Source organism: Gekko japonicus, unplaced genomic scaffold, assembly GCF_001447785.1.
Source record: "Gekko japonicus isolate JY-2015 unplaced genomic scaffold, Gekko_japonicus_V1.1 scaffold842, whole genome shotgun sequence".
In the NCBI taxonomy this organism is placed as follows: domain Eukaryota; kingdom Metazoa; phylum Chordata; class Lepidosauria; order Squamata; family Gekkonidae; genus Gekko; species Gekko japonicus.
In genome coordinates, this window is record NW_015160862.1 from 684,077 (window position 1) to 709,803 (window position 25,727).

A 25,727-nucleotide genomic window follows, 5' to 3' on the forward strand; every position below is an offset into this window, starting at 1 on the left:
GTCTGGGTCCAGCCTACCTGAGGGACCGCCTTTCCCCGTATGTTCCCCCAAGAGCGCTACGGTCGGGGCCCCAAAACCTTTTAACCATACCGGGCCCCAAGGAGGCTAAGCTGGTCGTCACGAGGGCTAGGGCTTTCTCGGTGGCGGCCCCTGCCTGGTGGAATGAGCTCCCGGAGGAGATCCGGGCCCTGCGGGATCTGGTGCAATTCCGCAGGGCCTGTAAGACGGAGCTCTTCCACCAGGCTTTCGATTAGTGGCCGCCGCCGTCGCCCCCCCCCACAGGGCCTGTAAGACGGAGCTCTTCCACCAGGCTTTCGATTAGGGGCCGCCGCCGCCGCCCCCCCCGCTGTTACCATCAATGTGGGGGGGAGGGCCCTAGGAAACTAGGAGGAACATCTGTGGAACATCTGTGGAACACCTGTTTAACATCTTTTCACGCTATGCCTACCAAGGGATGTTTGGTATGTGGTTTGTCCTCTCTGATATCTTAGTTTGAACGCTGTGTAGTCTGAGCACTTTATTGTCCGATTGGGTTTTTTAATTGCATACTATATTTTAAATTGTACTATAGTATTTAATGTTTTTATGAGCAAGTTTTGCTATGTAAGCCGCCCTGAGCCCTATGGGGGAGGGCAGGATATAAATTTAACAAATAAATAAATAAATAAATAAATAATAAGTCATGCTAATGAGTTATGCTAATGAGCTCCTGCACCTCTTTTTCCACGAAATGACCCCTGCTTTTTAATAGAATTCATCCATTTTCAGATTGAAACGCTCCTACTTTCATTCTTCAACCAAAAGTCCTGTAAAGTAGCAGTTATCACAATCACAGGAAATGGGGCAGCGCCAAAAAAGGGGGACAAGTGAAATCAAAATGCAAAAGACCAGCTTCCTTGTTTGCAACCTGCAAAGCTTTCAGGGATAGATTTTAGCCTGGAAGAATAACTTTCCTCTCTTTATTTTTAGCATCTTTCCAGCTGGTATTAAGAAAGGTGTGTTTCTCGAGATCTCTGTTGCCCTCTAGTGACCAATGTTCTAAACTGCTTTTCTTTTCTTTGCAGAGGACTTACGGTGAGCCCAACAGGGTTTTCAAGGCGAGAGATGAACAGAGATGGCTTGCCATTTTCCTGCCTCTGCACAGTGACCTTGGTATGCCTTGTCGGTCTCCCATCCAAATACTGACTAGAGCCGACCCTGCTTAGCTTCTGAGATCTGATGAGATTGGACTAGCCTGAGCGATCTCGGTCAGGGCATACCACAAATCTCTAATGTTGCTTCCATGCTGTATTTGCATTGGATCGTCAATAAGAGAAGAAGAGTTGGTTTTTACACCCAGCTTTTCTCTGCCCTAAGGTGTCTCAAAGCCACTTACAATCACATGGTGCTTGGGGGCGACAGTGGGAGGACATCTGGAGTTCTGACCCCGCTGGTGGACCTCCTGATGGCACCTGGGTTTTTTGGCGACTGTGTGACACAGAGTGTTAGACTAGATGAGCCATTGGGCTGATCCAACAATGTTCACATTCCCTTCCTCTCCCCACAACGGTTAACTTGTGAGGCAGGTGGAGCTGAGAGAGTTCTGAAAGAGCGGTGACTGGCCCAAGGTCACCCTGCAGGTTTCCCTGTGAAGGAGTGGCGAATCAAACCCGGTTCTCCGGATTAGAGTCTGCTGCCGAAAGAATACATGAAAAATACCTTACCAGTATTTTTTCAGGTATTTAAGCCGAATACAGATCAGACAATCTGACTGGCTACCCGTATAGCTGTGTCCAAATAAAACTGTTCCCCCACCGGCTTTTATTCGGGTATATTCAGTTGGTGAGGCTTGGCCGGCTGGTGGGAGTTGAGAGCTCCATGGTGCCTTGACTAGGGCTGGATCCTCTTGTAGCTTGGTTTAAATCAAGCAGCACAGAACTCTCAGCTCCTGCTGCCCCAGCTGATCCTCTCTTGCCTCCCCGCCGCGTGCAGATCCTGGGGTCAGCTTCTCCTGTGGTCCATTTTAACCCCCAACAGAGGAAAAGCCAAGCCAGCTTCAGGGTAGGGCTGGATTATTATTATTATTATTATTATTATTATTTTAAAAATGATATTTTTCTTCTCAGATCTACTGGACCCAAAAAGGTTCAGGGTTTCTGAAAAAATCCCAGATCTGAATACCCTACCAGTACTGGGATCCAGGATTTTTTGGAAATACTGAATTTTGGGGGGGTTCAATAGACCCAAACCGAAAAAATACTTTTTTTGGTACACCCTAATTATAATATGTAGTTGCAATGCCTTTGCAGAATATTAAGTATGTTTGAATAGATGGATGATTCCCCCCCCCATGTTGTCAGTTTTGTGTAGATATTTTTTTACTGCATAGGTGTTTCATACTGGTCTTATCTTTCTGTTTCCTTACATTCTTCTAAGCTGTCCTAAGTACGTTTATGACTTTTCATTTTAATGTACTATTGGTTGCCAGTGTTCTAGATGGCAACTCTAGTTACCTCTGTAGCAGGATGATGCATGGAGAAATAATTAAAGGTGGAAGTCCGGAGCTCTGAGGCCCAAATAGGTTTGCCAACCTCCAGGTGAGGTCTGAAAATCCCTTGGAAATATAACTGAAATATAACTAACTACAGAGGTCAGTTCCTCTGGAGAAAACAGCTACCTTGGAGGGTGGACTCTATGGCATTATACCCTGCCGAGGTCCGTCCCCTCCCCAAACCTGCTCTCCCTACTCTCCAACCCCAAATCTCAGGAATTTCCCAACCTGAAGTTGGCAACTCTAGGCCCAAAGCCCATTTGACTGGATAACGATTTCCTCTTCAACCTCCCTGAATAGCTGTCAGCAATAGCTGCCAAATTTCTGCCAAAATTCCTCCCTGAATAGTTGTCAGCAATAGCTGCCAAATTTCTTTTCTGTTCTCCATGTATGCGCTTGATTGCTTTCGCTTTCATATGTAGACCTGTTGATGCGCTTAATTGCTTAGCTGCTGGAAAATTTATATCTCTCAAGGCCACAGGTGGTTGCTGCTAGATAGTTGCTTGGGGATCTCACAAAGAACCGTGGGAAGGAGAGATGTTATGCCGCCTAGAAGCGTTTGCTCCCAGGCCCGATGGCGCGCGCGGAAACTCCCGCAATTGGGCCTCAGTTGTTTGAATGTACTATAACATGCCATGCTCGTTGCTCCCCCCTCATTCCTAACAGTGATCCTGTACATGCACCTATAGCTTCAAAATAAAGTAAAACCTTCCTGCAAGAGTGTACTTCATTGATACTGTGGGGAAGTCTGACAATAGCTTGGGGGTTTCCTTGGGGTTTTTCCCCAGTCTACCACCCTGCCCTCCTTCGTCTCCAGTCTAGGTTTTTTTGGCCCTGTAAGGGCTTATCATGATTCCGGTGATGGCTAGAGGCTCCCGACTTTTCTGTTCCACCGCACGCCGGGTCCTCCGAGACCAGGGAGTTTGCTGGGTTTCCAGCGCCCCCCCCCCGGTCTCCTTGCAGACTCAGCCACTTCCCCTGATGTCCGTTGGTTGGGGAGGAGACCTCCAGCCACAGGCTGGGCCCGGTGGGAGTCTGCGTACACGGCCTTGGCTGCTGGGGATCTCCCAGTGCCATCGGCTTCATTTGCGGTTTGCCGCCAACTGCGGCTCGAAATAATGAAGAGGGAGGGTCTCTCCTTTCTCCCTTTCTTCTCATTCCTGGATCGCTGCGCTCTACAGAGCGCCTGTGAAACACGTCCTGCTCAAGCAGCAGGGCCGGTAAGATTGGGATGTTCCCAGGGGACAGGCTCCTCCCCTTCCTGGACTGATCTGAGGAAACCGACCCTGTTCCAGAGGAGGAGTCTATTCCCAAGAGTAAGGACTGCCCCCACTCCCAGGACCACCGGAGAAGAGCCGATTCACAGCGAGAGTGGTATATAACAAAGCAGGGTCGCTAGCTGATGTGTTTGTGGAAATAGGACTGGGTGTTTTGGAGGGTAGCTGTGTTGATCTGCAGTAGAACAGCTAGATTCGAATCCAGGAGAGCCAGAGAGATCAACTTGGGCCGCGGTCACACGGAGCATTACTTATTTCTTCTCCACTAGCTCTAATATTTCACATTAAATCTTCCAAATGGTCGAATGATATGAAGTAATTGATATTGTAAGTTGATAATAGAAGTTTCCTTTTCTTTCTTCTCTTTCTTACCACTCCAATAGTTCAGATTGCTTCCTAATTTTTCTATTACGTTTACGCCAAGTCTGTTATCTTTCTACTGAAAACATATTCGGAAGTGTGATGAGTAATGTATTGTAATTCTTTGAACATGTTATAACATTGTACATACCCAGGAACTATTTACAAGATGTGAATGTAATTGGAAGATTAATTGTTCACTGTTTGAAGTGTTAGAATTGTTAAAAATTGAAAAAAATTAAAAAAAAAATTAAAAAAAAGGCACGCTAAAGGGACGGAAGATAGGCAGATTTTCCGGGCGTGATCTCACCACCACATCTGGGAAGCGTCGAGCTCCCGTGGCAAACCCGAGGCTTCCCGCGGAAGATGCGCGGTAAAAAACTAGTACCTCGGAGGTACTAGTTTCCTGAAACCGTAGGGTAAGGGCGGGCGTCTGATTGCGTTTCCGGTGGTAGTTCCGGTGCCCGTCCATGTCCCCTCGCAAAAAGGGTTTTTTTTTCAAAGTCTCCACGGATGCGCACAAGCACCCAAGGGAGCATGCGCACATTTGAGTTTAAAAAAACCCACCAACCCCGTTTGCCCCGTGCCCCGCTTCTTTGCCGCGCCGCAGGACTGTGGAGTGATTGGCAACTACCCCCTACCACAGGACCTCCACGGTAGGTCTGCTCGCGCAACCGCAAGTTTTTTTAGCCCCGGGGCAAACAGCCACGCTTCCCCCCCGCATTTTCCTGCCCGTGTGCCCACAACCAAGATTTGTTTTTTGTATGAGCGTTTGAGAGTCAACGCTCCCTTCGTCGTCGCGGGTGTGTGGATGTGACCCATCGTGTCCGATCACAAGTAGGAGGGGTGAGGAAGGGCAACCCTTTAAAAGATGGAAAACGGTGCTTAAAAAGTCATTTCCCCCAGGCTGCTTTGTAATACAGTATTTATAATTTTTATAAAGTCTGAACAAAAAGGGTTGGTTTTACAGTTCATAATGGTCTATTTACAGAAAGTCCAGCTTCACACACACGCACACACACTCATTTCGTAATACATTCATACATCTGGTCCTGGTACAATACAGAAGAGCAGTTTCTGTGGTCTGTTCTCTGTCTGTCTTTCATTAGCCACAAACTAGAAATAGCACTGTTACCCTCGACGTGGGGGGGAAGAGGTAAAAAATGACACACTGTGGATCAAACAATAGTCGGGGAGAAGAGATGTCAGTGGTGCCTTCAGCACTGGCTGCTTTTAAGAGACCTTTCTAGCCTTTCCGCAGTTCTTCGGGATACCAAGAACTGTGCGTTCAATGGCTTTGTATTCAAATTACGGCAGGCAAGTCTTATACTTACGCTTGACAAGAATATCTGAAAAATTCGGCAAGATGGCCCAAGCCAGGCTCTGCAGTTTTCCAAAAGGGGGTAAGGATACAAGCCACTTTAAACCTAAACACCAAACGCATACAAGTCTTTCCCAATTGCATTTAAATAACATTTGAGATTCTGGTTTTTCTATGTACCCCCAGCGGGGAGTATAATAGTGGAAAGAGCCATTCGGACGCAGCGGACGTATGGCAACCCAGGATAGTTTTCAAGGCAAGGGACGTTCAGAGGTGGTTTGCCATGGCCTGCGTCTGCGTAGCAACTCTGGAGTTCCTTGGTGGTCTCCCATCCAAGTACTAACCGGGGCTGACCCTGCTTAGCTTTGGAAGTCTGGCGAGATCAGGATAGGCTAATCCATTCCGGGGCAAGGCAACAGAGAATATACATGCATTTTATTTTCAAATGTTAAAGGGTGGATTGAAAATAACAGTCTGGATCCTGCAGAGAATTTCCTCTGCTGGAAGAGGGAGAGTTGCCGATTACCCTCTTCCGGCTACACAGGGGTCATTTGGGGGGGGGACGCGGGGGGACGCCATCCCCCCGGGTGAGGTGCGGGAGGGCGGGACCTGGAGCTCCCTGCTGGTGCCCGCTGGAGGTCGCCGCCGGCTGTGGGGAGGACACACTTCCGGTGATGTCAGGGGGTGTGGCATATGCTAATGAGTTATGCTAATGAGTCCCCCTAGCTCTTTTTCTACGAAATGACCCCTGCGGCTACAGACCTGCGATCCTCCTTCCTGCTTTTTCTGGGGCCCCCTGTCCGCCAGGAGCAGCATTTTGAGGGGCATTGTTAGCTGAAGAAGCAAGGAAGTGGGTCATTTTACAGGGCTCTTTTTGTAGCAGGTACTTATTTGCATATTAAGCGACACACCCCTAATGTAGCCAATCCTCCAAGAGCTTACAGTAGCTCCTGTAAGAGCTCTGTAAGCTCTTGGAGGATTGGCTACATTAAGGGTGTGTGGTCTAATATGCAAAGGAGTTCCTGATACAAAAAGAGCCCTGGTTACATCGTTGGACATTTTCTGTTGGAAACCAAGTTGTGATCCTGTGATCATCTTGCTTCAAAAAGCCAGCTTTACCTTAGGACCCATTTCCTGCCCCGCCCCCCCACAGAAGACCTGCTTCAAAGGAGTAAACACAAAACCCATACCCAGGTCCTCGGTAAATCTAATCTCAAATGTTAGCCATTATCCCCCTTCCATAGGGTGTTGGCTAGTGCTCCCTCTAAGCCGTGGAGTCCGGTGAAGAAAAATTCTACTTTGTGAGCTACCGGCGTTAAAGTTGTGAGCGAGCGATTTGGCGACTGCATCAATTGGTTTGCTCTGGAGCCGTCCTTCCTGAGCTAAGACAAAAATGTGTGAGCTGGAGGCTAAAAAACTGTGAGCTAGCTCAGCTTAGAGGGAACACTGGTGCTGGCCGTTGTTGCTTGTGATGGAACATGTGTCTCATCAGCTGGTGTAACATGTCATAACATGGGCCTGCGAATGAAGGTTCTTAATTCATTACTTTCCAGAATGATGGGTGGCGGGGCCCAACTGGAAATCTGTTCTGAAAACAACTTTAAAAAATGAAGGCAGATGCCCACAAAATAAGCCAGCTCTAAGCATGCACAACTTGTGCCGTGGCATGCCATACGAATGGCACATCCAAAGAACCCTCCAGCCTATTTGATGGGGTCCTCAGATGAGTGCCACAATATTGTTAGCTGCCTGTACAGATGCCTGCTTCCGCACCAGGAACTCCCTCGCTGCAGTTACTCCTTTTAGGGCCTTTAAAAGATATCTCACAATCATTGTCCATAACAGACCCCTAGTATTCACTCTTTCATCAGTGTATAAGGAGGGGTGCTGAAATAATTTATGATAATAAATTATGAGGATTATTTGTTTTAAAGATTCTCCACACACAGGCCTCTAACGGGCACAAATATTAGGGAAATCAAATGTTTCTCCCACTCCCAAAATACTCTTTCCCATGGCTTGGGGAAAGGGAAGTGGCACAGATCTATAGGGGAGATTTAAAAAGAAGCAATCGGGACAGACAACTTTTGCATGTTCATCTCCTGTAGCGAGAGGGACTAGGGACATGCACAGTTCCTGTTCTGTGGAGTGAATTATGACGTGTGACTTGAGGAAATATCCCTAGGAAACACCAAAGATACCTTGAAAACCAGTGTCTGCGCAAATAAAAGGTCGTGCTTCCAGGATCCTTGGATTGAGGAGAGATATGGAGTAGATTATATAGGGTGCAATCCTGATGACAATTTCCAGGGAGAAAGCCCCATTTCGAAGTAAACCATTGTTTATGAAGAAGGACTACAAGCCACAAGACGTCTCAGTCTCCGGGAGTGCAATATGCTGAGTACCATATCGCTCAACGCAACCAAATACACTGTTTGGGGTAAGGGCTAATCCATTACATTTGGCTGCCTGGCTGGATTTGGCTACAAAAGTCTCCCTTTGGCTGGGGATTCAAATGTTTGGAGGAAGGAAGTACACACATGAACCAGAAGCAAGTGTGTACTTATTTCAGTGTCATCCCTGCAAAATCTCATTACCATGGCTACTGAGACACCGACCGTTGTGATTCCAGCAACCACGTGCAACCAGATAGATGTGGATTACTGGTCTGCAGATGACTCTGTCCACAGACGAGGACGGATCAGTTTAGTTTCTGTGCAAGAGACCGGGTGCTGTTGATGCGCATGGCAACCAACCTTCTGGAAACCCATCTCTATGTTCCTACTACAAAGCTTATAACCAAATATAAAGCCAACAGTCGTGATAGTCCGACCCGCAATCAACAGTCATAAGACTTATAAGAATTGCTGTACATGTATTGTGCTCTGCAGCATTACAATATGATACACAACTTAATAGGATTTATAAACCAAGGTACAACGTCGTCTCCGGATTATTTACCAACGTTTCAAAAAGGGGGGGCGTGGCATGCTTGGCTGAGAGGAAAGACGCGTCGCGGCTGAGATCCCGGTGGAAAGCTGAAAATAGTATAAAGAAATTCCTTCTTCTGGAGATAAGATTGTCAAAAACCAAACGCTGAAGACCTGTAATCTTGACTGTGGTAAGAGAGAGAGGAAAAAGAGCGTCTGGAATTTGGCAGTAAGACAAGCAGATAATTAAGGAGTGGAGTGGGGGAGAATTATCATGGCCTCGTCTGACTCTGAAGTAGAAAGGGAGGTAATGAGGCCGAAGGACTTTCAACTAGAAGTTAGGAAGGCCGTTGAAACAGCCAAACAAAGCATTACCAAGGCTGTTACTAAGATTGTAGATGAAAAAATATCTAAATTAGCAGATGCCGTGGAGTCCATGGCAGAGACATTAAATTGTACGTGGAAAATGGCTCAGGCGAATGAGAAGAAAATTACTATGCTACAAAAACAGTCCAGACAACTGGAAAAGCATAATGAGTATTTTAAAGATAAATTAATGGACTTGGAAAATAGGGCCAGGAGGTCGAACCTACGGCTGAAAAATATACCAGAAACAGAGGAAATGGAGAAGGTGATTGAATGGATGGCTGAATTGCTCCCGGATTTAGGAATTACAAAGGAAGTGTTTGATCGTATTCACCGTGTGGGGAAGCAGACAGCCGAGAAGATATGGCCTAGAGATGTGGTAATGTGCTTTGGAAAATATGCATTAAAGGAGCAGGTGCTCAAGGATATGAAAGCTTTGGATAAATTGGATAAGTTGCGGTATGTGGATAAAAAAGGTGTTGGTGTTTGAGGATCTTTCACAAGAAACAATTAAAAGGAAGAGGAATTTAAGAATGTTTACTAGAGTGCTGCAGGAGAAGGGACTGAATTATACTTGGAGAATAGCACCCTTTGCTTTGAGAATGGTATATAAAGGAGAAACTTTGTTTGCAGAAGATCAGAAGCAAATGGTGGCCTTATTTAAACATGTGGGACTGCAGCTGCCTAGGGATTACAAACAAGTTTCTGATGGGGACTCAGAAGAAGAAAGTGATCGGGAACAGAACACCGAGAACACTCAGAAACAGAAGAAGAGAAACAAAAATAAGGCTGAAAAGAAGACTTGGGATTTCAGAGAAAGGGTCAAGCCTAAGAAATGATCAAGAAATGAAGGACTAATGAAGAAGGAAAGAAGATAAAAGAACCGGAATAGCTCAACATGGACAGCTTTCAGTTTATATTTATTGGAAGTGGTGCCTTGTTCCCCCCCCCCAATATGGATGTTAGGGGTAGTTGGTTGCTTGGTGTGAAAAGGGGAATGAATGGGGTAGTGTGGGGTGTATGGAGGGTAGTTGGTATGTTGCTGGTATGGGTGGTTTGTGTGATTGTGGAATGGTTGAAAGAATGGAGTATAGGAGGTGTATGGGTTGTGTATGAATGGAGTAGGAAGGTGGGTGAATGCATATTGGGAAGTGTTTCAAATACAAGAGATATGCCAGGAGTAGTGGCATACTTTTTTTCTCTTGGATGGGTAGAATGGGATTGGGTGTGTAGGGGTTGGGAAACTAAGCACAGTCTGGTGGGGTTGGGGTGCTCCTGGAAGCAATGTGTAGCTTCACTCTGGTCATCAGTAGGTGCTCCCAAAGCATAACTGGAGCATATCACATATACATCACATGTTAAGCTTAACCATGTATGGGTGAAGAGTGACAGTCTTTGTTCCATTCATCGCAATCAGGGGTCATTGGGGGGGGACGCGGGGGGACGCCATCCCCCTGGGTGAGGTGCGGGAGGGTGTTTCTGTCTTTTTGCAAGTAGGTCATTTTAATAGGCCTTATAGCTGGAAATTTAACCCATGGTTAGTCGCAGATGAAGTAAGCAAGAGTAATATTAAAGAAGCAATAGAAAGATATTTTGTGGAAAATAGAAATTTAGAGACTTCATTAACAACAACATGGGAAGCAATGAAAGCTACTATTAGAGGAGTGTGTGTGCAGAATTTAGTGAGATTGAAGAAAGGTAAAGATAGGAAGATTAAAGAAATAGAAGAAGAAGTTAGGATATTGGAGGAGAAATTTAGGAAATCCAAGAATAGGAAGGATAGGGAACAAATAAATAGGAAAAGAGAAGAGATGAATGTCTTAGATGTTAATAGGACTATTTTGAAACTATGGTATAGTAAACAGAAGTACTATGAGTTTGGAGGGAAAGGAGGGAAGATATTAGCAAATAAAATTAGGAATTTTCAAGTAAGAAAGAATATAAGAGCGATTAGGGATGATAAAGGGGTGTTGGAAACGGAACCTAAAAAGATATTGGAGAAATTTGTAGACTTTTATAATAAATTGTATGCAAATAAGGGAATTAAAAATTATGATATAGAACAATTTTGTAAGGAAATAGAACTCCCAGAATTGAGTGAGGAACATAGGAAAGAACTAGATAAGATGATAACTGAAGAAGAAGTTAAGATGGTAATAGAATCTATGAATGGGCAATCTGCACCTGGACTGGATGGGTTTAATGCGGTGTTTTATAAGCACTTTAAGGATATATTGGTGCCACATATGACTGAATTGTTTCAGGGAATTTTGGATGGATCTACTACCCCACCTACATGGCTGGAGTCGAGGTTGGTGCTAATTCCTAAACCGGGGAAAGATAAGACTTTAAGGGATTCATATAGGCCAATTTCTATTACCAATATGGATTATCGAATATTTGCAAAACTTATGGCAATGAGACTCAAAAAATGTATAATACATTTGATAGGGAAAGATCAATTTGGGTTTATGCCTCAGAAGTACTTGGTAGAGGCGGTTAGGAAGGTGATGGGAATGGTCTATTTAGCTAAAAATAAAGGGGTGCCTCTTGCGCTTTTGGCGTTGGATATATATAAAGCTTTTGATTCGGTTGATTGGACATATATGAAAAATATATTTCAAAAGTATAAATTCGGGGAGAAATTTCAAAATATGATAGAGGCAATATATACTAAGTCTAAGGCGATGGTAGGAGTTGGTGGATTAGCAGAGAGGTTTGTCCAAGTAATGAGTGGTACGAAACAGGGGTGCCCACTATCCCCCATGTTATTTATTTTGGCATTGGAACCGTTGGTGCTTAAATTAAAAAAGAATGAAGAAATAATAGGTTTTGAAGTTCCAGGAAAAGGGAAAGTGGATGGGAATCTTTTAACATTGTATGCAGATGATATGATGGTGACAATTAAGGATCTAGAATCTGCAGCAGTACCACTAAAAAAGATATTACAGGAATTTGAAGAGGTGTCAGGGTTAAAAGTGAATTTCTCAAAATCATCAATGATGTGTTTTAATGTCAAACCGAATATACAATTATTGGCTTCTAAAACTTTGGGTATCCCCATAGCAAATAAAATGGTGAAGTATTTAGGGGTAAATATTCCTAGAAATGGGAAAAAAACATTTGAGTATAATTACAAAAGAATTTGGAGTGGAATACAAGCCAAAATGAGAGAATGGGGGAAGTGGAAAGATTCGATTAGTACAAGAATTGCGATGGTTAAAATGTTTTTAGTTCCTAGGCTGACTTACCTTTTTTATGTATTACCTTGGCATATACCAGTATATATATTGAAGAGGTGGCAAGGAGCTATAGATAGATTTGTGTTTGCATCTAAGAAACCAAGGACAGCTGGTAGGTATAGGTATTATGGAATAAAAGATGGGGGATGGGGGATTCCCAATATTAGTATTTATTATGATGCATATCAACTAAGGCATTTAATGATTTGGTTGGAGGGAGAGTTAGGAGAGGATCTTGGTTGGATAGAGCGGGAAAATTTAGAGGTGGTAGGAGGAAAGGAAAGTTTGTTTGATAGGAAGAATAGGAAGAGGAAGATAGGTAATGAATTATCGACATTTCTGGGGCCTTATATGGTGTGGGAGAAGTGGAAAAAAGAGCTTACTCCGGGGATATCACCTCTTACAAAAATGTGGTATTATGATAAATTTACCCCATTGAGGGGATCAATGTCAAAGGAAATAGGAGATGCATTAAAAGAAATTAGTATTAAGGAGTTAAAAAAGATATGGGGAACAGACGGGATGATGGAAGAAGAGAATATTGTGTTGAATAAGATGAATTGGTTGCAAAAAAGTCAGATTTCCTCATTGCTGAAGGAAGAAGAAATTAATCAGATGGGGAAGAGAATTACTACTCCGTTTGAAAAATTGGTGAGAGAATATGGGAAAGATAAGGCAAAAATAGTGTCAAAATTGTATAAGGTATTATTAGTCATAGGGAAATCACCGAGAGAAGTTTTGAAGGAATATTGGGAAACAGATCTTCAATGTAAAATTTTGGATGAAGAGTGGGATATGATTTTTAGGTTACCTCCTTTCGTTGCAACGTCTAGGGTAATACAGGAGCAGGGTTTGAAGATGATACAGAAATGGTATTATACACCGGTTAGGCTGAGCTATATTTCGAAATTGGGGAGTAAAAATTGTTGGAGGAAATGTGGAGAAGTGGGAACGTTCAGTCATATGTGGTGGGATTGTCCTTTGGTAAAGAAATTTTGGGATCAGATTAGTATGGAAATGTTGGGGATTGTGGGAAGGAGGGTTGGAATATCTAAAGCAATGGCACTTATTAGTTTGGATGGTATCGGGTTAAGGGTGAAAGAAGAAGGTAAATGGATAAATTTGATGTTAGTAGCAGCAAGACAAGTGATTGCAAAGAATTGGAAGGATGCTCAGGAACTGACGATTAATCATTGGAGGGAAAAAATGAATAATATAATAATTTTAGAGTATCTTACAATGAAGATACGTAGAATGAATGGGTTAAAGGTTAAAGACCAAGAGGAGGTCTGGTTTAGAAGGATGGCGGGGTATATGGGAAAGTTTAAAAAATTTGGGGTGATTAGTCAGTTAATAGGAACTTGAGAGGTTAATTTGAGTATAAGATTATTATGGAAGGGTATTAGAGTATTAGAGTTGTACAGAGTTTGATTGGGATATAACAATGTATGGAATTCTTTTTGATGTCTCAAATGCCTGGAATTTGCACTAGGGTGGTGTTGGTGTTGGGTTGTTTTATGAAATAAAAAATTTTATAAAAAAAAAAAACCCAACGTTTCAAAAAATGAATCTTCTTCAGGAGATATTATAGAGGTGCCAAAGCTCTCATTTTCATAAAAGTTAGACAACAAGTCTTAAGCATATCACAATTCAGATAGGACGCTGATCTCAATTAACACGCAGTGTTTTTTTCTGGATCCTGGATCCTATCTGAATTGTGATATGCTTAATAATCCGGAGATGACGTTGTACCTTGGTTTATAAATTCTATTAAGTTGTGTATCATATTGTAATGCTTCAGATCACAATACATGTACAGCAATTCTTATAAGTCTTATGACTGTTGATTGCGGGTCAGACTATCATGACTGTTGGCTTTATATTTGTTTATCTGTTTTAGTCGTGTGTGTCCAGATTTTTTTGCTACTACAAAGCTTACAATCTGACCGAGAGCAAACATGAAGGGGGTGACAGCCAGGATAAGTAGGGCTTGCCCCCGAGGTCATGGCTTTAAATAGCTTCCCAATCACACAGAGATTAACTGAGGACGAGCCCTTGTCTCATACACACAATCAGATGGCTCACAGGATTTATGTGTCGGATGATACCACTTCAGACTGCTGGTTAGGGGTTGACTATCTGAATATTCTTCCGCACAGAAAAGCCCTTTGCTTATTAAAAGCTGAACCTCAAGGGTCAGCCTAACTGTTGCCCTGTTGTCCTGATTTTGTTTGCAGGAACCTTTTTATTCTAAGTACCGGACAGCATCCAGGCCCACGCACCTCCAATTTAAAGCTGTGTGGATCTGCTGACCAAGGTGGAGTTTCCCCATCTGTAAAAACAACGGAATTAAGTGTGGCCAGCTTGAGATGAAACTTCTGCATTCTAAAAGTGTCATGTAGTCGCTCAACGGCAAGAACCAAAATCAGGAACAATGGATTCGCAGCAGAACGATTAATCGTCATACTGACGAATTTTCGAGGGAAATGGCTTATGATTTCAACCAAGTATTGCAATGCAAAGAATTAAAATGGTATACATTCTGGGTTTTGTCTATGGCACAGTGTGGACTGCCTCAATTGCACAAACACCCCATGCAGTTATTTGGTGGGTGACAATCCTTTCAGGACCAACTAAACAGTGGGGGACTGTGAAAGTGGGTTCCAAAATCCGACACACCGTTCCTAGGCCATCCTGGAGTGTACTTCTCAGATTGGTGTGACCACTTAGGGGTCATGGGGCATAATGCTTTGTCTGGCTTTCTCTCCATTTCCCAGCCACACCTACAGCATCACTCGTTGACTATCCCTATTCCTAGATCAAAGTTGGCTTTGAACACTACACTACGAGCAGCTTTGCGGGATCTAATTTTCCCCATCGCCGTTAAAATGCCTTCATGCAAAACATATACATTTCTCTTCCCCCCCCCCTTGGAACTCTTGCCATCCCACGAACTCGAATGCCCTGGGGCAAGTTATGACGTTATCTGTTGCGGCAGAGAGTTGGCACAGTCTTTCTTAAAATACCATGGCAACAAAGCTTCAACACGACCATACAATCATTGCAACAAGGCGGGAAGGGGGTCCCATCTGGAAGTACCGAAACTTTCGGGGATGTGATATTGGGGAGGGGTGCACTTATAGATTTGGGTAGGGCATAGACTCCTGTTCCAGAACCCAGAAGGCAATAACGTTCAGTAGCGCTCTACTCAAGTGCAAGAATGCCAAACAGCAGCATCAAACAGAATTGCAGCACCGCACACAATGGGATGGGATCGCACTCTGGGGGAAACAAAGGCAGCCTCTTGACGCCGGAAACATATCCCAGAACTGCCTCCAGTTGGCTGCCCTTGCCTAACTCATCCCATCCTTTTTACCCACAAGATGCGTTTGTATTACCAGTTAGCACCCAAATCTCTCTATAGGCTACGTCCAAAGGCAGAACCTTTGCTGTTCTGCAAAGGCCTTGCGGTTGCCTCAGGTCCAGCAGTTGCATCTTCTGGACCATCACCTGACCTAAGTTTTGTTGTTCTTGCTACTGATGATTGTCTTGAGATGACCAAGCGCAGCAGTGATTGACCCAAGGTAAGTCAAGGGGAGATTGCACAGCAGCGATAAAACAACGGAGACATTTGAGAGTTTCTCTGCAACTGAACATCGTCCGGGGTGGGCGGGTAGGGGGACATTCGTAGATCTCTCCTTAAATAATCCAGCATTCAACCAAAACTACCGCAGGCATAGGGACCTATCACTCTGCTGACAGCCTAATTTAGGCAACACCCTTTCCCAACGGTTCAGAAAACAGTGTTTTTGTGTTTTTTTAAAAAAAGCATATACGCTGGGTGTATCTGTCAAATGCTAAGATCGCTCTGACGCCCGTGAATCGTCTTCCAGGTTTCCTAGCTCATCAAGCTCCTTGTTGTTCTTTTTTCTAAAAAAAAAAATGTATTTCCATGCTGATGAGATTTCACCGAGTTCTGAAGTTCAGAGCTTAAGGGGAAGGTGCGTTGATCCAGCATCTGCCAGTAAGCAGAGGAGAGGATGGAGTCCTGAGGAAACGCTTCCAGGTGTCTTCAGCTCCCAGCTTTCTGTTCTACCGTTAACTTCCTTGCTAGCTCACTCCCCTTCATCTCAGAGTTTGTGGGTGTGGCGCTGAGGGTACCACTGTAGACATCTGAAAGAGGAATGCACAGGGCGTGGGTATCGGGGGTCTCACTGGTGGGAACATGCCTAGATACTGGCAGGTATTCTGCACGGGCATTCTCCACTGACTCAGCATTCAGAGCTAGCCACATCTAATCTTAGTTCCATCCCTTGCCACTGTTTGTTTATTTATTTATTCAATTGTTTTATCCCGCCCTCCTGGCCTGGGCCGGCTCAGGGTGGCTTTAAAAGGTAAAGGTAAAGGTTCCCTTGCTCGAAAGCCAGTCGAATCCGACTCTAGGGTTGCGGTGCTCATCTCCGTTTCAAGGCCGAAGAGCCAGCGCTGTCTGAAGACGTTTCTGTGGTCATGTGGCCGGCATGACTAAACACCAAGGCGCACGGAACGCTGTTACCTTCCCACCGAAGTGGTACCTATTTATCTACTTGCAATGTCTTGCTTTCGAACTGCTAGGTTGGCAGGAGCTGGAACTAGAGACGGGAGCTCACTCCGTCATGCGGCACTCGGGTCTCGAACTGCTGAACTAGTGACCTTCCACAGCCTGCAGTTCAGCGTCTTAGCCACTTCAGCCACCGCAGCTCAAGGGTGGCTTACAGGCAGATAAAATTCCAACGATACGTACAAAACACATCAACAATTAACATAAATGCAATATTAAAATGCCGTGTTAAAATCAGATATCATAATAAAGTGCTAGGCTCTCTAACATCAAAATCGGGGAGGGATGCCTTCCCCCACCCCTCCCCGATTTCTACTGTCTTGTTACCGTCCCTTCTCCATCTGCTGTTGTTCCTGTAACTGACAAAAGAACCCAAAAGCACATACAATTGCAGAGTGAAGACCTGTAAGGGACTGTTTGTCTGGTCTGAATTTTGGCATGATTAAAAGAAGTTTAGGATTTCAGAACTGGGGGGGGGGGGTTTCCGGGGGGGGGGGGGAGAGCGGCTGTTGCTCATAGAAATCTGACGCTGCTGCTGGTGGGCAATCTTGCTTCCCACCTGCTCTCCATTTTATATTTGCGAACAAATTGATTCCATAAAAATGCCACAGATCTCCAGTACTCTCTTCACAAGGAAAGCAGATCCCATAACGGTGTTTTGCAACGTCCGTCTGCTCAGGGATCAGGGGCATATCAGAGATCTAATTCTGATCAATGGCTCCAGAATGCGGATCAAAAAATCTACATATCAGGGCCATGGTCAGATTGGGTGTGTGTGTGTGGCATTCTTCTGCAATCCCTGGAAAACCCCTAGGTCTGCCAAAACATCTGCAAACTGTTTGTCAGCCAGAAGCTTCCTATAACCCCCCCAAAAAAAAAACTGGAGAAGAGACCACGGACTTTGTAACTGAAATGAAAACAAATGCTGAGATCTTGCAAGACCATGGTCAGCAGCATTACAATGGATATTTTTTTTGAAAAGCACTGAGTGGAAACAGCATCAGCAACAGGATGACGACACAGCAATGGCAGCAGGAGGAGGGAGGCAGTGAGGCAGGAAGAGGGAAGACCGAGGCAGCCACAACAACAGTGCTTGGAGCCATCGATGCCAATCAGCTGGGAGGCAAGGAAGAGAGAGGGAGAATAGAGGCAGGACCTGCGTCTTTCACGATTTCTGCTCCAAGCCTCTTATCACCACCATGGCTTGCCTGTTGATTGGTATGTGGTTGGTATGGGACATGGTTGCCCCTCCGTCCATCATAAGAACACAGTGGCCAAAACCCAGGTGTCCTCAGGAGGTCCACCAGCAGGGCCAGAACTCCAGAAGCCCTCCCATTCTTGTCCCCCCCAAGCACCAAGAATACAGAGCACCAGACAGAGTGTTCCATCTGTAAAGGTAAAGCTAAAGGTTCCCTTGCTCGAAAGCCAGTCGAATCCGACTCTAGGGTTGCGGTGCTCGTCTCCGTTTCAAAGCCGAAGAGCCAGCGCTGTCCGAAGACGTTCCCGTGGTCATGTGGCCGGCATGACTAAACGCCAAGGTGCACGGAACACTGTTCCCTTCCCACCGAAGTGGTACCTATTTATCTACTTGCAATTTCTTGCTTTCGAACTGCTAGGTTGGCAGGAGCTGGAACTAGAGACGGGAGCTCACTCCGTCATGCGGCACCCGGGTCTTGAACTGCTGAACTACCGACCTTCCACAGCCTGCAGTTCAGCATCTTAACCACTTGAGCCACCGCATCTATACCTTGTGGCTAATAGCCACTGAGGGACCTCTGCTCCACATGTTTATCCAGTCCCCTCTTGTAGCCACCACCACTTCTTGTTGCAGCGAATTCCACGTGTCAATGACTCTTCGGGTGAAGAAGGACTTCCTTTTATCTGTTCGACATCTACTGCTCTTTAATTTCATGGAGTGCCCACAAGTTTTTGTATTGTGAGAAAGGGAGAAAAGTTCTTCTTTCTCTGCCTTCTCTATCCCATGCATAATTTTGTAAACCTCGATCATGTCACCCCTCAGTTGTTGTTTCTCCAAGCTAAAGAGACCCAACCTCTTCAACCTTTCTTTAAAGGAAAGTGTTCCATCCCCTTAATCAGTTCAGTTGCCCTTTTCTGCACTTTTCCCAATGGTATAGTATCTTTCTTGAGGTGACCAGAACTGTACACAGTATACCAAATGAGGCCGCACCATCGATTTATACTGGGGCATTATGATACTGGCTGATTTGCTCTTTTTGTAGCAGGTACTCATTTGCATATTAAGCGACACACCCCTAATGTAGCCAATCCTCCAAGAGCTTACAGTAGCTCTGTGGCCTATTATGCTAATGAGCTCCTGCTATCCCATGCATAATTTTGTAAACCTTGATCGTGTCACCCCTCAGTTGTTGTTTCTCCAAGCTAAAGAGACCCAACCTCTTCAACCTTTCTTTAAAGGAAAGTGTTCCATCCCCTTAATCAGTTCAGTTGCCCTTTTCTGCACCTTTCCCAATGCTATAGTATCTTTCTTGAGGTGACCAGAACTGTACACAGTATACCAAATGAGGCCGCACCATCGATTTATACTGGGGCATTATGATACTGGCTGATTTGGTACTCATTTGCATATTAAGCGACACACTCCTAATGTAGCCAATCCTCCAAGAGCTTACAGTAGCTCCTATAAGAAGAGCTCTGTAAGCCCTTGGAGGATTGGCTACATTAGGGGTGTGTGGCCTAATATGCAAAAGAGTTCTTGCTACCAAAAGAGCCCTGCCCGGCCCTTCCTAATAATCCCCAGCACAGCATTTGCCTTTTTTTATTGCTGTTGCACACTGCGTAGACATTTTCGGTGAGTTATCTACCACGACTCCAAGATCTCTCTCCTGGTCAGTTACCACCAGTTCAAACCCTATCAACATATATTTATATTTAGGATCCTTGGCTCCAATGTGCATTACTTTGCAATGGGCATTACATCGGCAGGTGGGCGACAGTGGCAAGAGGCTTGGAGGAGAAAGTGTGCAGGATGCATTTCCTGCTTTGAGCCTGCCCCCCCTACTGCCCGGCTGACGGAGGGATCAGGCCCATAGGAGACTTGAAGAGGATCAGAGAGGCGATGGTGAGGAAGAGGGGCAGGTGGCAAGGAGGGGTTGAAGAAGGAAAGGAGAAAGAGAAGAAAAAGAAAGGAGGAGAGATTGGATTTATACCCTGCCCTTCACTACCTGGAGGAGTCTCAGAGCGGCTTACCAACTCCTTCCCCTTCCCCTCCCCACAACGGACACCCTGTGAGGTAGGCGGGGCTGAGAGAGCTCTTTCCAGAACTGCTCCTGAGAGAACAGCTCTGAGAGAACTTGTGAATGACCCAAGGTCGCTCCAGCAGCTGCACGTGGAGGCGTGGAGACTCAAACCCGGTCCCCCCAGTCCGCGTTCCTAACCACGACACCAAACTGGCAGAGGCCAGTGGACATATCGGATTTCCCTTCCTCGTTGAGTCCCTTGTGGTTCCCTGCTTGTGAGATAATAATAGTAATCATGCCAAGGACCCTCTTCAGACCCTGCCCGGCGTTACCTGTGTTGCTGTGTCGGCGGATGTTGTTGGCATCCCCCTCTGCTGGGTGGAGCAGACTGGAGGGGACCCAGTCCATTTTCTCAGAGACCAGTTTCTTCACTAACCTGGACATGCAAAGAGAAATCGTCACAGTCTCTCCTCCCTCTCTGGAAGCCACAACTGTCATCTTAAAAAACAAAACAAAAAACCCTCACGCAATGATGCCCGTTCCCATATCTGCATGGAGATCTGGCGGGGGTCTGACTGCTTAATGGGGGGGGGGAACACCAGGTCAGCTGATATCTTTAATTTTCATTAAAAGCAGCTGTGCGGTAGGTGGAAGGCATGAACTGAACAGGAGCTACAGCACTGGGGCAGCTGAGAACTCTAAGAACACCGGAAGAGCCCTGCTGGATCAGACCGGTGGTCCACCTAGTTCGGCACCCTGACTCACACGGTGGCCAACCGGTTCCTCTGGAGGGCCCACGACAGGGCAGAGAGGCCGAGACCTTCCCCTGATGTTGCCTCCTGGCACTGGTATTCAGAGGCTGACTGCCTTTCAATGTGGAGGTTCTCTAGAACAGGAACCATCCACCCTAATCAGCTGGGAGCATTGTTCCCTCTAAGCTGAGTTAGTGTGTGCTAGCTCACAGTTTTTTAGCCTCCAGCTCACACATTTTTGTCTTGGCTCAGGAAGGATGGCTCCAGAGCCCACTAATTTATGCAGCAGCCAAATCGCTCGCTCACAATTTTAATGCCAGTGGCTCACAAAATAGAATTTTTGCTCACAAGACTCCATACCTTAGAGGGAACACTGGCTGGGAGGCCAGTAAATCCCTGGAGGGGTTATATCCAGAAAACACTGTGGTAGAGAAGAATTGCTTGGGTGGTTGATAATATGATTAGGTAAATGGCATGGGGCTGGGGCATTTAACCTCACACCATGCACCTTATCCAAATTGCCCTTCTTCAACTGGTGGAGTGAGCGGCTCAGCATGCCTGGACACTAGGGGGCGCTGCATCACTCTAAGTGTGTATAGGTGTTATCTCCTTGAATGGGATGCCTCTCTTTGTCTTAACCTCGGAGCTGCCCTCTGGCCCCTCCTCTCTCTATTGCTTTGTCCTCTCCCTGTCTTTACATGACCTTCCGTGGAGACGCATGTCTCTGCAGGTCTCTCCCGGGAGATTTATTTACTGCACTCAGTATCACGCTTTTAAGACTGGGCAAACTCTGCTACATTAACCAGATATCCCAACCGAAACATACAGAGAGCTCCATCATACCCGGTTCCTCCCCTCCCCATCCGAAATAACAGCTTGAAAGTAATCATTTGCAGTGAGAGGACAAGAAAATGCTCCCACTCCCCATTTCCCCCATCGAGCTAGCAGCCCACCCTCCACCCAACGCACAGATGCATTTCGTACAAAACAGCAGCAGATCCATTCCCAGATCTTGCAGCATAACACGGACTTTGTCCTTAATTAGGTTAGAGAAGTTAATAGGGGACGAAGCGCTCTTGGCAAAGAGGCACTCCAGGGCAAGAACAGCGCGATAATTGCATTCAGAGAATGCTGATATCTTCTTTAGAGAATGCTGACATCTTTCATGGGTCCGGCATACCTGAGGGACCGCCTTTCCCCATACAGGCCCCAAAGGGCACTTCGGTCGGGGTCACAACACCGCCTAGTGACCCCGGGTCCTAAAGAGGCCAGGCTTGCTGCCACAAGGGCCAGGTCCTTCTCGGTGGTGGCTCCTACCTGGTGGAATGAGCTCCCGGAGGAGATCAGGGCCCTGCAGGACCTCTTACAGTTCCGCAGGGCCTGCAAGACGGAGCTCTTCCGCCAGGCTTTTGAGTAGGAGCCGCCGCCACCACCACCGCCGAGTAACTGCAGAGCAGGACCACCGGGTTGGGCCGACTGGCCACTTGGAACATCTTGGCCCATGGCATCCCCCCTCTTTGACCCCACCGCGATATACAATAGGGAGTATTTTAGTTCCTAATGTATCCTGCAAGATGCGAGTTTTTGTTTTAATTGTTTTAACTTGTCCTATTTGTATTGCACTTGGCGCCTTAACTGTTCTAATCTTGTTGTATTTTATTGCACAGTTGTGCCTATGTAAGCCGCCCTGAGCCCGCTTGCAGGGAGGGCGGGGTATAAGTGAAGTAAAATAAATAAATATAAATGTGCTGAATCTCGAATTTTCCATAAATAGCATCATAGGGGCTGTGCATATATTAATTTTTCCTCAGTATCCAACTTAGGGTAGGGGGCAGCTACTGGAGATGTTCCGTCTGAGAAGTGCCATCTGGCCCCATCCATTTGTCAGGGAGGGAGATGGCCTCTGTGGTATCAGAAGATGAGCCAACAGCTCATGAGAAGAAAATATTGGATTTATACCCCACCCTTCACTACCTGAAGGAGTCTCAGAGCGGCTTACAATCTCCTTTCCCTTCCCCTCCCCACAACAGACACCCTGTGAGGTAGGTGGGGCTGAGAGAGCTCTCTCTCGAGAACTGCCCCCTGAGAGAACAGCTCTGAGAGAACTTGTGACTGACCCAAGGTCACCCAGCAGCTGCATGCGGAGGAATGGGGAAATCAAACCCAGTTCTCCCAGATTAAAGTCCGCATTCTTAACCACTACAGCAAACTGGCTCTCAGGGAGAGTGGGGCCCCCCGGACCCCTCCCTCCCTTGCCAGTCCAAGGCCTCAACGCAGCAGCAGGAGCAAACAACAAATAATAGCAGATGATGATGATGATGAAGACGACGAAGACGATGGATTATCACACAGGCCGCAGAACGTTGCACTGTTTCCCTCCGTTTTGGATTCTCTGTTCCTCTGGCTTTTATTTCTCCAGGTGTATTTCAACAGCCGTGTTTTCAAGACCCTTGCCGCCGTCTAGGTGTGGTTGACCCCCTCTTCTCTGTGGGGCTCCCCCCCCCGCCAGCTGTCCTACTTACCATTGACCATCTTCACCTTCCTGGATGAACTGCACCAAATCTCCATCCTCTAGCGTCAGGGAATCGGGGAAACAGGTGTCATAACTGCCTTCTACCCGGTAAAGATTGGACCCCTGAAAGGAATGAGACGGAGCATATGCAGTTACTGCAGAGGTAGGGCAGAGGGCCGGGGGGGGGGGAGAGACAGTATTCCTCTAGGAGGCCCCAAGGGATTCATATCAGACAGAGCAGTTTAAACAAAAGCCAGCCAGTTTCTAATCCAGCGGAAGCTCTATAGGAAGGACAGCGGTTTGATTTGCTGTGGTAGGCCAATCAGGAGGGTGGGTTCCAGGCCCGTAGCTACGGTGGGGCATTCTGGGGCCCCGCCCCCTTAATTGAAAGCCCCGCTCCACAAACAGCCATGCCAGAAATCTTGTTTTTGACCATGACCTAGGTGGTATACTGGGCGAGCAGAAAAGGAGATTGTTGGAGATGTACTGAAGGTGCCCTTCTAAGCTTTCTTGCACCGTGGAAGGGAACTCAGAAGGCTTTTAAATGCCTTCTGAAGAGAATTAGAAGCCCTCTGAGCTGTTTATTCCTAGGAACTGATGCACTCGTTGCCCTGTCCCTTGAAAGGAGAGGCTAGCAACAGACTTGGAGCCTCCCCCTTTAAAGACAGGCATTCAGGTTAATTTAATTAACTGTAATTTAACTGCCCCCCTTAACATTTTAAACACAGGGCCTGGTGGGTTCTATTACAGAAAGGCCCTAATTCTTGGCAACGTCTTATGTTTAACCAGACAAGAGAGAAAGAGGCAAAGCAAAACCTCTCCTACAGAATGAAGAAGTCTGCAAGACTCCAACCTTATGGACTGGGACTTTTACCATCGTCCTTATCAGAGGTCTTTTCGTAGAAAAAGAGCTGCAGGAGCTCATTAGCATATGGTATGCTAATGAGCTACGGGGCTATTAGCATAATAGCTCATTAGCATATGCAATGCCCCCTGGGGATTCGACCCTGGCTCTCCCAGGTCCTAGTCCAGCCACTCTTCACCACCACACCAGAGAAAGCTGGGATGACCCTCAACCATTTAAAAAGGCAATAATTGGGATGCAAAATGCCTGGATTTTGTCACTCCCAAAGGTGACATTTTGAAATATCTCCCGTGTGGCCCGTAGCTACAGCGGGGCTGTTGGGGGCTCAGCACCCACAAGATTTCCTTCTGAAAATGGTAAGGGATTTCACTGGATTAGGCCGGGTAACGATGGGTGTGTGTGTTGCTTTTTCATTTAATTTATGTCTGGGGTGGCTGTTGTGGGGCGTGTCTGTGCTGCATTTAATTTAATTTATTCCTAGTATTATTGTATTTATTATTACTTACAAGTACAGTTGCTTAGAGACAAACAGAAAAATAATGGTGAATAACGGCAGCCCCACCGGAAAAACGTTTGCCTCGCAAGCCACAAAATCCTGGCTAGGAGCCTGTTTCCTGCCCTTTGGGAAAACCCAAAAGCAAACATCCTGCAGGGTTTAGGCCCAGGGTGGAGCAGGTTCACGGGGATGTGGAAAACGGTGGTGTGACGTTTCCAAGGCCATGACGTACGTTGTTTAGCTGGTTCTCTTCCTCCATATCCGAAGAGTTCGACAGCTCCTCTGCGCTGGACGGGATGGCTTCGAAATCCTCAAACGTATCTAGCGAAGGCATTTGCCTGCTGGGCCAACCTTTACAGAGGAGACAACATGATTGGTGTTAGCTCCTGGACCCAATCGGGACCGTACTTTTACCACCGTGCAGGAGTTTTGCCCCTTGAAATCCATTGCCTGGCAGAGACTGGCTAATACGGGAACACATTTATTTTATCTATGTATTTCTTATATTTGTATCCCGCTCTGCCCCACTATCGTGAGCCTCAGGGTGGGTCACAACCTGTAATTTATTTACTTACTTATTTTTCCAATTTATACCCCTCCCTCCCTTCCGAGGCAGGCTCAGGGCGGCTTGCAGGTAAATAAATACATAGATAACAATTACGTTACCATAAAAACATCTAAAAACAGTTCATTACAAAACAGTGCGGTATCATAAAGTGCTAGCAGTGTTGCTTTAATTTCACAGCGATGGCGTCACCGTAGGAGTGCATTCAATAGATTATCTAGATGTTCGGCTCGCTGATCTTTCCCAGATATAATTGGCAATTCCAATCGTTTACAGTTTATCAGACGGCACATAATAACACCATGACACTGACCCAGGGAAAGAAAAGGGGAGGAGGGAACATAGAGAATCACAGAATTTACCAGCAACCACGTCGATCACGTTGGGGGCGTGGCCCCGATCGTCAGAGGGAAAAACTATGGCTTTCCCTCCGACGATTGGGGCCACGCCCTCAATGTGATTGACGTTGCGCGTCACTTCCGGTGACAGCTCCCGGAGCCCAGCAAGGCTCCCCCACCGGTAAGTACTTTACACTTGGCAAACCTACTTTTCCCCCCAGAAAGAAACTCCAGTGGAATGAAGGGTTAACGTTTCCCTCTCTTCCCACACAATTCTCCTCGGTGATAAAGCAATCCCTGCAGCTAAGTTTGCCGAAGAAAAAAAGGAATTTAAGATAAACACAGGTGAAACTGA

At 46.1% G+C, this 25,727-nt stretch overlaps 1 protein-coding gene across 1 annotated transcript in view; it reads right to left on the bottom strand.

The window, feature by feature from the left end:
• The window catches only part of LAMP3 (lysosomal associated membrane protein 3), an 81,231-nt gene that overhangs the window by 20,749 nt on the left and 34,755 nt on the right, over positions 1 to 25,727 (bottom strand). The window contains exons 4-6 of the mRNA XM_015421897.1: positions 24,702 to 24,820; positions 23,119 to 23,231; positions 20,177 to 20,280 (exon numbers count right to left, since the gene is read on the bottom strand). Of these exons, the coding sequence (XP_015277383.1) occupies positions 20,177 to 20,280; positions 23,119 to 23,231; positions 24,702 to 24,820 (336 nt within the window). The remainder of the gene's footprint in view (positions 1 to 20,176; positions 20,281 to 23,118; positions 23,232 to 24,701; positions 24,821 to 25,727) is intronic.